Source organism: Rousettus aegyptiacus, unplaced genomic scaffold (genome assembly GCF_014176215.1).
Source record: "Rousettus aegyptiacus isolate mRouAeg1 unplaced genomic scaffold, mRouAeg1.p scaffold_m13_p_16, whole genome shotgun sequence".
Taxonomy (NCBI): domain Eukaryota; kingdom Metazoa; phylum Chordata; class Mammalia; order Chiroptera; family Pteropodidae; genus Rousettus; species Rousettus aegyptiacus.
Genome location: NW_023416291.1, coordinates 29,257,572 through 29,273,405, shown reverse-complemented (window position 1 = coordinate 29,273,405; position 15,834 = coordinate 29,257,572). Strand labels below are relative to the sequence as shown.

At 32.6% G+C, this 15,834-nt stretch overlaps 1 protein-coding gene and 1 pseudogene across 2 annotated transcripts in view; one reads left to right on the top strand and one right to left on the bottom strand.

Moving 5' to 3' along the window:
• PPP2R2A (protein phosphatase 2 regulatory subunit Balpha) overlaps positions 1-15,834 on the bottom strand; it is a 77,049-nt gene that overhangs the window by 15,381 nt on the left and 45,834 nt on the right. For both annotated transcript variants that reach the window (XM_016154290.2, XM_016154291.2), the window contains one exon: positions 15,239-15,336. In XM_016154290.2, the coding sequence (XP_016009776.1) occupies positions 15,239-15,336 (98 nt within the window). The remainder of the gene's footprint in view (positions 1-15,238; positions 15,337-15,834) is intronic.
• LOC118612687 lies at positions 10,730-10,848 on the top strand (annotated as a pseudogene).

Below are 15,834 nucleotides of genomic sequence, written 5' to 3'. Positions count from 1 at the left end.
GACATTAACACTAATACCTTAACAAAAGTGAGAATTCTAACCATGTTCAGAATTTCATCATTTAACCTATCATCAATTAAAAATCTTTCCATCAAAGTTCAGTTCAAAGAACCTATGTAAAAACAGTTTAAAGGAAAGATATTATTCATAGTCAACTATTTTAAATAAAAATGAAGTATCTAATATAATGTTTAACATTACTTGATAATAAGAATAGTCTATTATTATCGTTATTCTCCATATTAAAAGAAAATTTTATTGAATCATTATCTTGAAAGCATATGTTTTGGGTTATTTTTTCTAGTAGCTTGATTATCTGGATTGATCATTTATATAGTTACAGTTCTATCTGGACCCTCTGATAGTAGTATAAATTATGATTGAGTGTGTTTGCCAATATTAAGAATGCAGAGCATACCACAGAACATAATTCACACTGGGGATATGGAAGGAGTAAAAATCAAACTCAGAACCTTTGTCTCATTACTATACTATTATACCAAATTAGATAACCTAATTCATTAAATAAATGTTCACACTACTTTAGAAGAAATTCCATACCTTTTTCACCTAAAATAACTCAATCTGAAAAGGTTTATCATGTCACCACCCCCGAAAAAAACTGCAATAGCAATTTGATTTTAATATGAATGCTGTTTTAAACTTACACAAGAGACTTCACAGTACTGCTTACATTAATTCCTAGAGATATAGATTTAATGAGACAGAATCCCTATCTTAAAGTAACTTGACTATGTGGAACTTCAGTCAAAAGTAGAAATTAAGCAGAAGGAAGTCTAACTCTGGGTGGTCAACACACAATGCAATATATATACAACTTTCTTTTCTTTAATTAATTATTTATGCCAACAGCACCTGGTCTTCCTAGGTGGTCTCCTATCCCAGAACTAACCAGGCTCGACCCTGCTTAGCTTCTGAGATCAGACATCGAGCTTGTTCGGGGTGGCATGGCCGTAGACCATGGACCATGGCTCCACTGGGGCGTGAACCCAGGACTTTCTGCATGTAAAGCAGACTTGCTAACCTCTTCACTATGGAACCATGTCCTACATACAACTTTCCGTTGAATGATACACTTGAAACTTATTTGATTTTGTTAATCAATGTCACTCCAATAATTTTTAATTAAAAAAAAAAAGCATAAATAAAGGTCCATTAATTCAGGTAAGCCATACAAAGAGCCAAGAGTGAGCACACACCGTTCTGTATACAAAAACTGGGTTTGTATGGGTCACACTTTATTTGATGATGAGTAAAGAAAAGCACAAACCTATGAAAATATTTTCTGAAACAAAAAGAACATAATACTAGACAATCAAGAGTAACTACATGGACCTAAACACGATCCAAAGACAAAATTACGGAGGTGTCTGGAAGGTTCAATGGAGTGTAAGCACGGTTTCTTCACAACAGGACAAAATACATATCACATAGGAGAAAGTTATGTCTAAAAAGTCAGAGATGCCAGGCTGTGCTCATGTACTAGCATCCACTCTCTCCTGAAACTCCACTAAAATTACAGTAAAAGAATTTTTAAATACATACTGACAAGAATAAAAAGAATAACAGCAGAAACGACAGCAGCAGTCACTAATGGAAGAGGTCATAAAAAAGATATATGAGTGGTAACTGACTTAGCCAGCAGGGAAATTGTCTCTAAAACTCAGGGAGGCGCATTTACATCACAATGGTAAGAGTGTTGTTCTGAGCACGAACTGAACTAAGTACGGTGAGCAAATATGGAGAAAAGGAAACATAACACAAGTCCTCAACATTGTGCCATTCAAACCAGAATGCATCAAAGTCAAATATGGCTTTTTTTGGTCCTACAAGCTCTCCTAAAACCATAAGGAATTGTGACACATTCTAAAATATCTCATATTTAGGTTTTCTTGCACGGCCTTCTGCACCTCCCTTTTTTTTTTCTTAGCTTGCCATTATGATCACTAAGAGAGAATCTATTTTCTTAACCACACAATCTATTTATGTGAAAATTTCTATAATAATTTAAAAGTGCTTTATCCTCAACACTTGTAATAGTGTCAGGCATATAGGAAACATTCAATAAAAATTTTCCAAATGCACAAAAATTACAGCAAAAAAGAATGAATACACAGTGGTGCTGGTATGGTACAAAGAGGTTTGGGTTAACCTGGTAAATGGAGCATAGAGCAGAAATTAGAAGTAATGGGTTAGATGCACACAGAGCAAGATGGAAGAATCCTGAGAACACAGCTTGTGAAAAAGTCACAATAAGACACAGGATTCTTTACATATGTTAAAAATAAAATACACGAAAACAAAACAACATTTCAACACAGACACAAAAAGTCCGTAAATATATAATTGGTACTATAACACTTTAGAGCAAAGTAATGAAGACAGTGAGTGGAAGGGTATTCATACTTGGTCTGACAAAGGTGGCATTGTAGAGTCAGGATGGTCTTTTCACTAAATGGTTTCAGTCAACTGGTTATTCATATGTAACAAAACAAACCTTAATCCCTACTACCTCAAACTATTCATGTAAATTGATTCCAGGTGAATCAAATATAAATGTGAACATTCAATAGTTAAATTAAAAGACAACAGTGTCCAAGGCAGCTTTCTGCAATGATGGAAACCACCTATGTCTGTACTGTCCAATATGGTAGCCGTGAGCCACACGTAGTTATTTGAACACTTGATATGTGGCTACTGTGACTAAGAAAATGAACTTTAGATTTTAATTTTAATGAATTAAAATTAAATGGCTACATGGAGCTAGTAACTACAATACTGGAAAGTGGAGATTTAAAAGATAACAAGAATATATAACTTCCTGGGCCTTGGGGTAGAGAATATTTCTTCACAGGACAGAAAGAGAAGTAACCCTAAGGAAAACATTGATAAATTGCATTATATTAATACTAATAACCTCTATTTGTCAAATTATATACCATTCAGAAAAATAAAAAGGCAAGTCTTAAGATGGAAGATATTTCCAATAAATATGACATTCATATTCAAAAATGTAGAGAAAGCCTACAAAATCCGTAAGAAAAATGAGACAACCCAGTAGAAAGATGTGCAAGAGATTTTAGTAGGCACTTCACAAGATATCCAAATGGCCAATAAACATATAAAGATGCTCGACCTCAGAGTTAACAAAATACAAATTAAAACCACAATAAGATAAACTCATAACCTCTAGAATGTTTGTAATTTTAAAATGAGTGACAATATAAAGCATTGGCAATGATGTGGAACAGACAGAATTTTCACATTCTGTTCATGAGAATAAAATGGGCAGAACTACTTTTCATTGTGCCGTCTACTAAAACTGAATGACTAACCCATAAGAATAATTTCAGGATGTCCATGTGTACCAAAAAACATCATCAAGAATATTCATAGCAGCATTATTCTTAATATTCACAAACTAAGACAACCAAAATGTCTGCATCTACAAGATAATGCATAAATTGTGGTACAGTAATAAAAAAGAACATTTTAAAGCAGTAAAAGTGAGTATATCTATACAAACAAAATGTTGATCAAAAAGGCCAGACACAAAATACTGTATGATTCTATTTATAAAAAGTTCTAAAACTGTCTATAGCAGAAAAGATTAGAAGGTAAAGTACACTTCCAGACGTGGAAGCAGGCCTGAGCAAAGGAAGCGTGTCTCAAAAGACCAAAAGTTCTAAAACTTTAGGCCAAACTAAGTGCTAGAGACAGGGGAGAAATTATTAAGTAGAAAGGGGGATTGAGAGGGTTTATGGAAGGGTAAGGAGGTCTATTTCTCGACCTAGATGTCTGCTGTGTGATAACCCACTAATGTTTTGTGCGTTTTTCTGTGTATACTTTAAACATTTTTTAAAAATATAATACAAAAATGCTGAAGACACTTAAAAAAATTATGAAGATTCCTCAAAAAAGTTAAAAGTAGAACTACCATATGATCCAGCAATCTCACTTCTGGGTATACACCCAAAAGAACTGAAAACGGGACTTCAATGAGATTTTTCATAATAGCTAAGAGGTGAAAACATCCTAATTGTTTATCAAAAGATAAATGGATACAGAAAATGTGGTATATAACATAGATACAATGGAATACTTATAAAAGAACTTCTGTCATATGCTACGATGTGGCTGAATGTTAAGGACATTATACTAAATAAAATAATCCGGTCACATATACCCATGAAACATTGCTGGATTCCATTTATATGAAGTACCTAAGGTAGTCAATCTCATATATACAAAAAGTAGAATGGTGAGCTGTGAGGAAGAAGGTAGGAAGTTGTTGTTCAGCAGGTGCAGAGTTTCAGTCATGCAGGATAGGGGCGTTCGGGGGATCTCTTGCACAGCAATGTGTATGTGGTTGGCAATACTGTATCGTACACTTGGAAAATGTTAGGAGTTTGAATGTTATGTGATATTTTGCCACAATCAAGTAACAATACAGCATACAAAAACAAAAAACATATTAAAAGAACACATTCAAATGGTTATCTATGTTAGGGAGAGGTGAATAAAAGCACATTAAGCAAATAAAAAGTAATGTATATGCGCCGGACACCTCAGTGCACGTTTGTTTGCCTAAAGAGGGCCTCATCATGACCTAACGGTAATATGTTATGCATTCAAGTATATCTCTGAGGTTCGAACGAACCAAAACAAAATATATTAAACAACAGTAAAACCTGATGGTGTTAAAACCAACTAACCATTTGGAAAGAGAACTGGAACTTCATTTCTTACACGAAAGTAAATTCCAGAGGGAATAATTAAATGTTTAAAAATAAATAAAAATAGCAGAAGGAAAGTACAACAGCGAATTTCTATATAATTTTTAAGTGAAAAACAGCTTGTAAGTATAAAAACAAAATCAAAGAAAGACTGACACCTGACTAGGTAAAAAAGTAAAATATTTCGAAGTTAAAAAAGTATACTGAAAACTCTTAAGACGACAGGTTACTATCTTTCATGAATCAAACAAAGGTCCTTAAAAATCACTAAGAAAAATATTAATATCCTCCCCTGAAAAATGACAAAAGTTGGTAATTTACATTAAAAAAATGGTCAGTAAGTATAACTACTCGTCATCATTAGTAATCAAAATTAAGGAATAATGTTTTGACCTTAAACTGATGAAGAATTAAAAATGTGATAATGAACATTGTTTTAATATTGAGAACATGGACAAAAGTAATATGCTAATGGAAGAAGTATAATCATATACAGACCTTCTGGAGGATTATTTGTCAATACTTACTGAAAGTCTTAAAAAATGTAACACTCAACAATTCCACTTCAAAGTGTAACCTAATAAAAAACAGTATATGCACAGATGAACACCTTAATGCATAAAAAAACTAAATGTCCATCAGGTCAAGTAAAGTATATAATACTAAAGAAGCAATTAAATTTTTTAAGCAGATCAATGTTTCCCAACCATATTAACTTATATGTAATATTATCTTCTGCAAATTCCACAAGCTACGTGTTTATTAAACTTTGTCACTTAAGTTTAAAAAGATAAACACTCGATATATTCTTTGCAACTGCTTCTTTCCACTTGATGGTTCCAATACTCTCTTCACTTACTTCCCTGATTGAGACTGAGATTAACCTGAGAAAACATCACAGATATAAAATGAAAAGTTACAGAGTGATAAGTGTATGATTCCGGTTCTGCAAAAACACAATACAAAAAATCCCAGAATACAGAGAAAGACAAACTGGGTCTTCATTCCTGTGATGGGATAATTTTGGATTTTTATCTTATTCTTTCGGGAAATGATATAATTTTCATATTTTCAATTAACATTAAAAGTAATCAAGAGTTAAAAAATGTCTTCTGAAAGAACATTCTCTAATAGCCAATTCTAAATATAAATAACTGCATTGTGCCTTTAACTTCCTTCTTCGTTAAATAAAATTGTAAAAATGTGGGAAATATTTACTTTGTTCCTTCAAGAAAACACTGAAAATTTTAGAAAACGTTAAATGTAATTTACTTTGAGCATCTCACAAATGAGAATAAATGGATATTTTTAAAGCGTCTAAAGAGAACACTAAAAATTAGTTACTATTTGTTAATGTTCCTTTAATCTTATATTTGTTACAGGTAATCATTTGTTTTGATTTCAAGGTAATTTAGAGTCTTATATAGTCTTGTGAAATGGCCACTTAAGCACAGTGACAGAAATGGTACAAAACAGTATTAATTCACATCTGATAACTAATCACCATCATTGTATTCTGCAATCGAAGGGAACTTTCAGAAAAAAAATTTATTTTTCAACTGTTTCTTAACAATAATGGTAGTGGCATACATCAACATTTTCCAGGATCTTATTACATTATATCCATTAATAAGCTAATGCTCATTGAGTGCCTATTATGTACTATAGTAAGCAATATGCAATTTAGAAGAATATCAGTCACAATTTCCTATCCTCAAAACTGAAAGACATAAAAAAGACTCATAGGCACAGAGAACAAAAAAGACTCATAGGCACAGAGAACAAACTGATAGTTGCCAGATGGGAGGGTGGTTGTGGGGCTGAGTTGAAAAAGGTGAAGGGGTTAAGAAATACAAATTGGCAGTTACAAAATAGTCACAGGAATATAAAGTACAGCATAGGGAATGTAGTCAAATATACTATAGTAACTATACATGGTGTCAGGTGGGTACTAGACTTATGGGGGATCGCTTTGTAAGTTATATAACTATCTAACCACTGTGTTGTATACCTGAAACTAATATAACATTGTCAACTGTAATTAAAAAAATAAAAATAGACTAAAAACTAAAAAAACAAGAGTATACAAAAAAAACCCTAGAAGACAGTGGCAAAGATAAAAAAGATACCTGGTTGACAGAATTAGAAAATAATTCAAGCAATATTAATATTTGTCTTTAATATTCAAATAAAATTTAAAGGTAATATATATTACAATTAATATAATGCTTTAAAATGTTATAAAATCTAAAATTGTTACTGTGCTATTTATAATTATCTAATTACCTAGAATATTTTATTCTAAACCATGCTACAGAGTAAGGGATAAAGTTACAGAGGAAGAATGCTTATTTAATCTAGGGTTTGCATACTGCAGAACAACAACAACAAAACCATGCTCACTCACTGGCTCTGTCTCTCTCTCAGACCAGTTTTTTTCCCGTTATATATCAGCAAGGAAAGGAAATCGATTATCTCAAGCTTCTCTGACCATGTTTCTCTCAAATAGAAATTTCAACTTTAGCCCTTATGGAGCTGCTTTCTCTCTGATACAGGCATTCAGCAGATGGATCTTATTTGTGTTAGATTTAAAAAGGAGGAAGGAGGCTTCTCTTTACGAATTTTGTCTATTTTTATCTTACAGATTGATAAAATACAATAATCCTCTGAACCGCGATTTCTTCTTCGAGCGTTAAAAAGAATTTATTCTCATTACTTTTAGAATGACAGGGCAGTTTTGAGAATTAAATGAAAAAGTGAGCAATGTTAATATTAGTTTCTCTTCCAGATAAGGACCGAGTGCAATCAATCCACATTATGCCATTTAGAGATAACATGATGCAGCTAAATATACAATGGCTGGGAATTCAAGGATCCTAATTTCAATTTGAGATAGAAATCTATAACAACCTCTATTCTACTGAAGTATTTACTTTGAGAGAGCATAAAGAAATATTTGAGAAAGAACCTAACTTCAACAAATTTGAAAACCTGTCTACACAACTAAATCACAAATTGAAAGAAATAAAAAAGATTTGCAATTTAACATCCTTAAAGCACTAAAAAAAGTAAAATACGGTGAAGTCTAGATACTACTCTATAATAAAAAATCTTGTCTGATAAATGTGCATTTTAAAATTCAATGTGGAGATTTCAATAAACAATGTAATAACCTGCCTGGTAATTTGGGAGTGGGTGAAAAAAGGTGGAGGAGGGGAAAATCTCTGTAACATAAATTCTTACCAGATAATGAATTGAAATGAGAACAAATTTGAGGGCAGGAAATCAACAACAAAACTTAAAGGCAGCCTATCTATCTACAAAACTGAAATACATACCATCTCATGAGAGAAAGAACTGATGCCCCTCACAATATATGGTCTATACAAATCAATTTAATGACTATACCACTAGAAAAAAGAACATAGAGCAAATAATTTTAATTACTGGGCGTATAAGAGGTAAAGTAAAACTAAGACCCATTAAAATAGTGCATTTTTAACCACCAACTTATCACATTTATTTCTTTTTCTCTCTATGCAGAAGGGAGAAAAACACCGACAAAGGGGGAAAAGCAGGCCCCAAATTTTTTGAAGTATAAATTGATAAAGTTTTCTACAAGGAATTTGGCCAACATAAGACTTAAAGATATTTATATTCTTTTATCCAGCTACTATACTTTGAGGAATATTCTAAGAAAATACTATGTGTTTCAAAGATTCAACTACAAGAATGATATCATAGTGTTATTAATGATAGAAAAAAAGGAGTGAGGGACACAGAGCCAGAAATAAACGATGTAGGTATCTAACAATACAGACTACATTAAATAAACTTCAGTACATCTCTGTAATAGAATATCATGTAATCATTAAAGATGATTTAGAATCTTTAATGACATAAAGTATCTTTATATATGGTACATGAAGGGAAAAAATACGATCCTAAATATATTATAATCTCATTTTAGAAAGATGGGCCTTTGACAGACACCAAAAATGTTTTTGTTTGAAGTTCTAGGTGTTTTCTTCGCCCCTTGTTCATATTTCCTAAATTGTCTACAATGAATATCATGAGTTTTTAATTAAGAGGGGAAAAGTACTTATGATAAGAATATAATAGAAGTGTTCTGAGTGTGAAGTTGGGGAGAAAATGGTATAGGAAAAAAGTAAGTAAATTTTAAAATTGCTGGATAGTATTAGTTTCACAGATCTGGATCTGTTTTTTGTTGCTAGGATTTTTTTTTTTTTTTTGGACAATATAAGAAATATGTTTAATTCAACTTCTGAGTAACAAGTAAAATGAGAAATGACACATTAATGTCAAAAGCATTCTTTAAAGATTTAATTCCTGGCCTTAAGAAAAATAACATTTAAAGGAATCCTCTCTTGTATTAACAGTTGTTCCAGTGGCATTCATACTGATAAGCCCAGCAAGAGTATTCTAATAAATTAGAAACTCAAAAATTAGTAGGTAACTGATAAAAATATGTGATAGCTGGTTGGGTAGAAATCTAGACAATAGATGGCTGAACAAGAGAGGAGGTGGATGAATTCATGAACGAATACAAATGAGGACTAGAACTCAGGTTTTAAACTCTCAGTTCAAACTCTAACTTTTCCTTCTCTAAACCTACTATAGAGATGTCGTTTGTTAATGGCTATTATTAAAATGTATGAAGATCAAGTTCTTTCCCCATTACTGTAACGTAATGAAACTGATTTTCCTGTGTGCTACAAAGGCCCAATTACCTTAGGCTCATTAGAGCAAGTAAGATTTTTTTCACGTGTACAATATCCAGCATTGTGGACATTCATCCCAACTTACACGGAATCAGTTTTTACCCACTCGATGAGGTATGTGATCTTAGAAAATTATTTTCTCTAAATCTCAATTCATTTATATATTTGTAATAAATCAAAACACAGAAACTATGCATACATTTTCATTACTTTGCTGTGAAGATTAATTAAGATTTAGGGGCTCTGGAAGATAAACTGCCATTGATATACCCAGGTCAGAATGGGAAAAACTATGAGCAGGGAATCAGAATATACAGCTTCTGGATTAAGGGCTCACCTCTTTGACTCTGGATGAGTCAATCTGTTGTCTGAGACCCCAGTTGCTTTACTGGTAAAAGCAGATTGAATTAGCAAGGGTTGTAAATTTGGGGCCCACGGACTACCCAAAGCTCAAGGGTCCATGGACAGGACCCGGAGAGTTTGTGAACTTGGATGTGGAGGAAACTTATAAATTTATTTTCACTAATCTCTGGCAGAAATTCAGCTTTTCTTTTAATTACGGAAGTAGGCAACAAACTATAGTGCTATCAATACCTGTGTCTTTGTCACTAAAGAAATAACACGTTTTAAAAATCACACCCCAGCACGAAAACACGTGTTACTCAATGTTTTTTAATACCCTGAAAAACATAGTTCAATATAATTTATTTCATAATTCTTTGTATTTTATACAATTAAAACATTCTGACTTTACCAGGCTACTGAAGGAATCAAGAGCACACAAAAAGGTTAAGAACCTTTGCAAACCCTGTAATTTCACCTCTCAATTTCTATGAATGCACTATATATATAGAAAGTTCAAAACAGGACAAAAAATTCACAGCTGACTTTGGGAGAGGAGAGTAGTAGTGATGGAGAGAACAGAGTAGGCTTCTGGAGTTCCAGTAATAACTCATTTCTTGATCCAGGGGATAGTTACACAAGTGTGCTTGTTTTGTGAAAATTTATGGAACTGTGTGTTTTTCTATATGCATGATGTATCCTGAAAAAGTTATTTAAAAGTATTTTTAGATAATATAAACTTGAAAACTTTATTCTGGAGTTTTATCATCCTGGTACTCCTGGAATACAAACAATTTTAATTTTACATTTTCTCTTAGGTGAAGTCCCCAAAGGACCTTAAAAAAAACAGTGAAGTTCCAGAGTCTTGCTTCCAGAAATTCTGATTTAGTCTACAGCCATGCCACCCTGAACAAGCTCGATCTTGTCTGATCTCAGAAGCTAAGTAGGGTCAGGCCTAGTTAGTACTTGGATGGGAGATCACCTAGGAAGACCAGGTGCTGTAGGCATAAAAAATAAAAAATAAGGGATTGTTAGCTAACAAGGTCATTGCAATCTGTGAGGTCAACCAAGGGTTGCCTCACCTAAAAAAATTAAAAAATAAAAAATTCTGATTTAGGGCTTGTGAAGTACAGTCTAGGAATCTGCATTTTAAATACACGTCCCAAGTGATTCTAACATTTTGTACTCTGAAAAACACAATCATAGATCAAAGCGTAAATGAAAAATGAAAATAGTTAAGGCCTGGTAGCTTAGAAAAGAAACCCTATTTTATAGATAACTTTGGCAGAAACCATACTGGTATTTTCTTGAACTTCTTGTGTGCTTTTTTCAATATTCCTAACAGATGGGCATCTAACTCATCTGTATTTATTTTCACATAAAAATAATCTCTTCTTTCACATGAATCCCTAAATATCATAGTGACTTCTTCTGGTTATACAGCCTCGATCCCATCAACCATTCCCCATGACATGTCTAAATTTGCTATTCTGATTGGCACACAATAAGTACCATGTTAAATGAATGCAGCCACATCACTCTATAACAGTAGGTCTGTTCCTTCCCTTAAGTAAACATCGAACTAAATCAATCCCTTTATATAAATGATATTGAAGTCTATTAAACTGTATCTTGACTTTTGAGTTCCAGTCTCAACTTTTCGAATAATTCAGAAAGAGAATACAATCATATTATCAGTACCATCTACCTTTTGTGATAAGCATGCTTTCTAAGGTTTCTTCTAGGAATATCACATTAAGAATCAAAAAACAAAAACAAAAACAAAAACAAACAAAATAAAAACACCTCGCCAAGAAATAAATTCCAGCAGTCACAGAAAACACAAAAGCTGCATATCAATCTGGAAAGAATCCAGGAAGAAATGAAGAAAAGAACCACCTCCATTCCCATCTTTCTCCTTAACTGTCCATTAAAAAAAACCACATACTTACTTTGCTGTCAAAAGCTATTATATATAAACTATGAAAATAAGTAAGATGGGTAATCCATTTCAGGTCATGGGTTAGATATAAAAAATATGAATCCTCTAACTGGGGTGATCACTTCATATGGTATAAATGTTTAATCGCTATATTGTACACCTGAAACTAATATAATATCATGTGCCAACTTTAAGTGGAAAATAAATCTAAAAAAATGTGGACCCTTACTGACCATGTGGTAGGTATGATACCTCACAGAAATTACCTTTCCCTTGTGCCTCAATTTCCATACATGACCTGCTTCTTCTACCACAGCGATTATGCCAAACAAAAAAATGACTCAAATATGCTATAAAAATACTATTAAATGAGAGCAAAAATGTTAGAGGATCACCAGGCTGAAATACATTCAAACTGAATTAAGACAATCTAAATAAATATCTAGTTTCTTTGAATGGGGGATAAATAAGCAGTGAGACACATACATGACAAGATGACAGGAAGATCTGCCATGTCTGAAGGGTAAAAGAATTAAGGGTTAAAGTTGTAAAAAGTCTGATGTGCCAGGTTCACGGCTGCTAGTGATCACCTTTTTTTCTTAATTGAGGACAACAAAAAGAGGGGGCGAAAATATTGTGGTCTCTAGAGTCAACTGAAATTCTGTAAGGAACCCTGGCAAACTTGAAGCTGAAGGTGAGAGGATAAAGCCACAATAGTGTAAATGCCATTGTGTTCTGCAAACAGCACTAGCATCATTATCAGAGACTATGAAATGCTCACCAGACAGGCACCAGCGTACCCTGGAACATATTGTAATAGCTGTAGTTGTTAGAGACAGCTGGACTGAAATTTAGACATAAGCAATACAACTTCATTATATAAAGTTTTCCTGGTATTTATCTAAAAATTAGTGGAGGGGGGAAACCATCTCTAAGTTCTCGTCCACTTTTCAAAATGTAACACTGTTTTACAGATATACATATATGAATTCGTAAAATCTAATCTAAATATGGTAGGTACCAAAAAAAGGTGCCTCTAGAAGTGTAAGGCACATACATTTATAATCAATGACGCAGATACTGACTGTCCTCAAGACAGGACTATATTAGAAGCTCCAATGTAAAAGAGTACTTAAAAATGTAGAAAATTAAGTAAAACATACCAAATTAATATGAATTAGATTATATTCGGGGAGTTCAATTATTATCATCATCATCGTTTTTTAACCTATCACTTAAAAAATACACTGATATTTACACTAAGTAAATCTCAAAAGACATGGTACTAATCTGAGATTCCGTATAATGAATCTTGTCTTGAATTCTTAAATGCGGTTAAGAATGATAAACAAAAAAAAAAAAGGAAGTCCCTTTTTCCTACCACGGCTCTTCTCAAAAAGCCAAGTCATTTTGTCATTCCTTCTTATAAGCATATATATTTTAAATACTAGCGCTTTAGAATCTCTGGTAAAATTTAGGAAAAAAAAAGTCACAGAAAATAATTATTCCCTATATTCTGGGGCTTTACTTTTCAATATAAGAAAAAATTTAGCAGTTTTAGTCACTCCATGTTCAACCTTTAATTCTAATTCAATATATTACTGACAGGCTTTAAGGAAATACGAAGCTATTACTCTATGTTTTTTGGACCGCTATTAAAACAAACAGCTCCTTCCATACATTTGAGTCATTTTTTTTCACATTTAATTGACTTTAATAAAACAGATTCTACAGAAGCTGAAAATGACCTCGTTCTTAAACCAAGTATTTCTAAATTAGCTTTTAGTTAACAACTTAGATTTTAAAATAACATAAAACCCTCATTAAAAATGCAGACTCTCTCAGACACCCTCAATGCTAAGCCCATGTATTATCCTTCAAGACAGAACTGCTTACGCCACAAAATTACTTTTAAGTGTTTTTCTCCAAACACCTTCCTTAAAAACAAGAGCAAAGTATAGAAAGCCATTGACTTTCAGTGTGTATGTGTGAAGGGGGTCAGGGGTGGAGATTCAAAGGCAGAAAATGCCTATGGGAAAGCCAGCTTTAAGTTCTGAAGAGCAAAATTAACATCCACATTTTGGTTATCTAACACGAAAGGCATCAACGAACACTGAAAGATGACATGCCAGAGTTTTGGATTCTAGTTGTTAGTTTTGTCGCTAAGTAATCAAATGATCCCTTAATATCATGACTTTCTCATTTGTAAATATAGAAAAAGTGTAATGATCTGTAAGGTTCCATTTCAACACTAAGTATTTCAAGATTCTTATGGTCAAGTTTTGAGCTGCCTGAGAACAGGAACAGAAAACTGATTCTGCACTCCCCCTCCTGACAAAAACATGCTGTCAAGAAAAGCTTGAGTCTTATTTTCATATTTTCTTCCAACCAAAAATAATAAAAGGAGACATATTTAGCGTATGTGCATCTTCTAATCAGACACTATTAATCATTTCTTTTAAAATTAAATTACCTACCTCACTGGGGTGTTGTGAGGATTAATTCATTAGTGTTTGTAAAGCACTTTTGAGATCCTCAGGTCAAAGGCGCTATAGAAGTGCAAAGTAGTAGTATTATTACTAGATTCTTTGCTTATTTAAGGAGTTTCACAATCGTTTAAAACCTAATTCTGTTATGATTTAGATATCTATTTGTAAAACCTGCAATTTATCCACATTACTTTTAACTTTTTGAATATATTATAGAGATGGGGCAGGATATTTCAAAAATGATTTTAAAGGTTTAACTCTGATCTACAAGTAGAGAGAGAAAGTCTAGTGTGACAAATTTTGGTTAGCATACAATTTTAGTAAAAACTTCTGTCAATCAGATTTAGAAGTGTGCCTAAGGTTTGTACCCAAAATAAAACCAAACCCACTTTAACTGAAGATTCTGCAATTAGAAATTCCCTTCTTCAAACAGAAAAGCAAATAATTTTCAAATCAATTCCACTTTAAAAGCAGCACTGAGCTTATGAATTACATTACATACATAAACATGCAACTGTCATTTAAAATCTTTTTATTTAAATCAGGGTAAGAGTATGAACTGACATGAAAATAATCGAATGGCTTTTTCTCTAAGCTAGCTTCCCACACCTAATTACACAAAGCAAACTGAGAAGAGATCAAAGCAATTTTGCTATGGAATTTTTACGAAGAAAAAAATGAGGGCCCAGGCTACAAAACCAGTTAATACCTTGCATTATTCCACCACTTTCGAGCCCTTTCTCTAACTAAATCTTTTTACAATCAAAGTATTGAGGTTTTTAAATCAAAGCAATACATACATGTGCACACACACTGAAAGCTAAGAGAAACAGAGCTATCTATACATTGCATATTCGGCTTGATAAACACTGCCAATATCCTCTGATAAGACTCTCTCCAGTGCAATACAAGCTCCAGTCCAAAGAGCAAACTGAGATTTAGATATGTTAAACTTTAAACACTTACCTCCTGCTCCTGTTGAAAGATGACGACTCTACCACCTTTATCTCCTGTTGCTAGTAATTCTCCAGAATGATTAAATTCTACTGTAGAAATTATATCTGCTGTATAATTAAAACAAACAAAGAATCACATTAGTTTCTCTTTCCCAAAACACTTGAGTTGTAGAATCTAGCATGTTTTCCCTACATATTCCAAATCTATATATCAATCTGCCATCAGAAATAAAGCAAATCTTAAAGATTTCTTGAATATTTTGGTTCACCAAAAACAAACAAAAAGACTCCCAGGACAAATTAATGACACTACTTTAACAAAGAGGAATACAATAAATACCAGTGTTTAATACTTCACTAAATTTATGAATGAAAAGAAATCACCAACTTGCGAAACATTCTATAATAGAACCATTTAACATTAATAATCATCTTGCTAATTTTATTTCTTATATACTTTTGATAAGTTCCTTTATGCAAACCAAAAGGTGGTCTCTAAAATTAAGGCAGGTATAACTAAAATGGAGGAAAAAATTTAAACGTAATTATAATTTCAGATGGAATTTTAATAGTCATAATTAATAAATTTAAATTACAGCCTCTCAA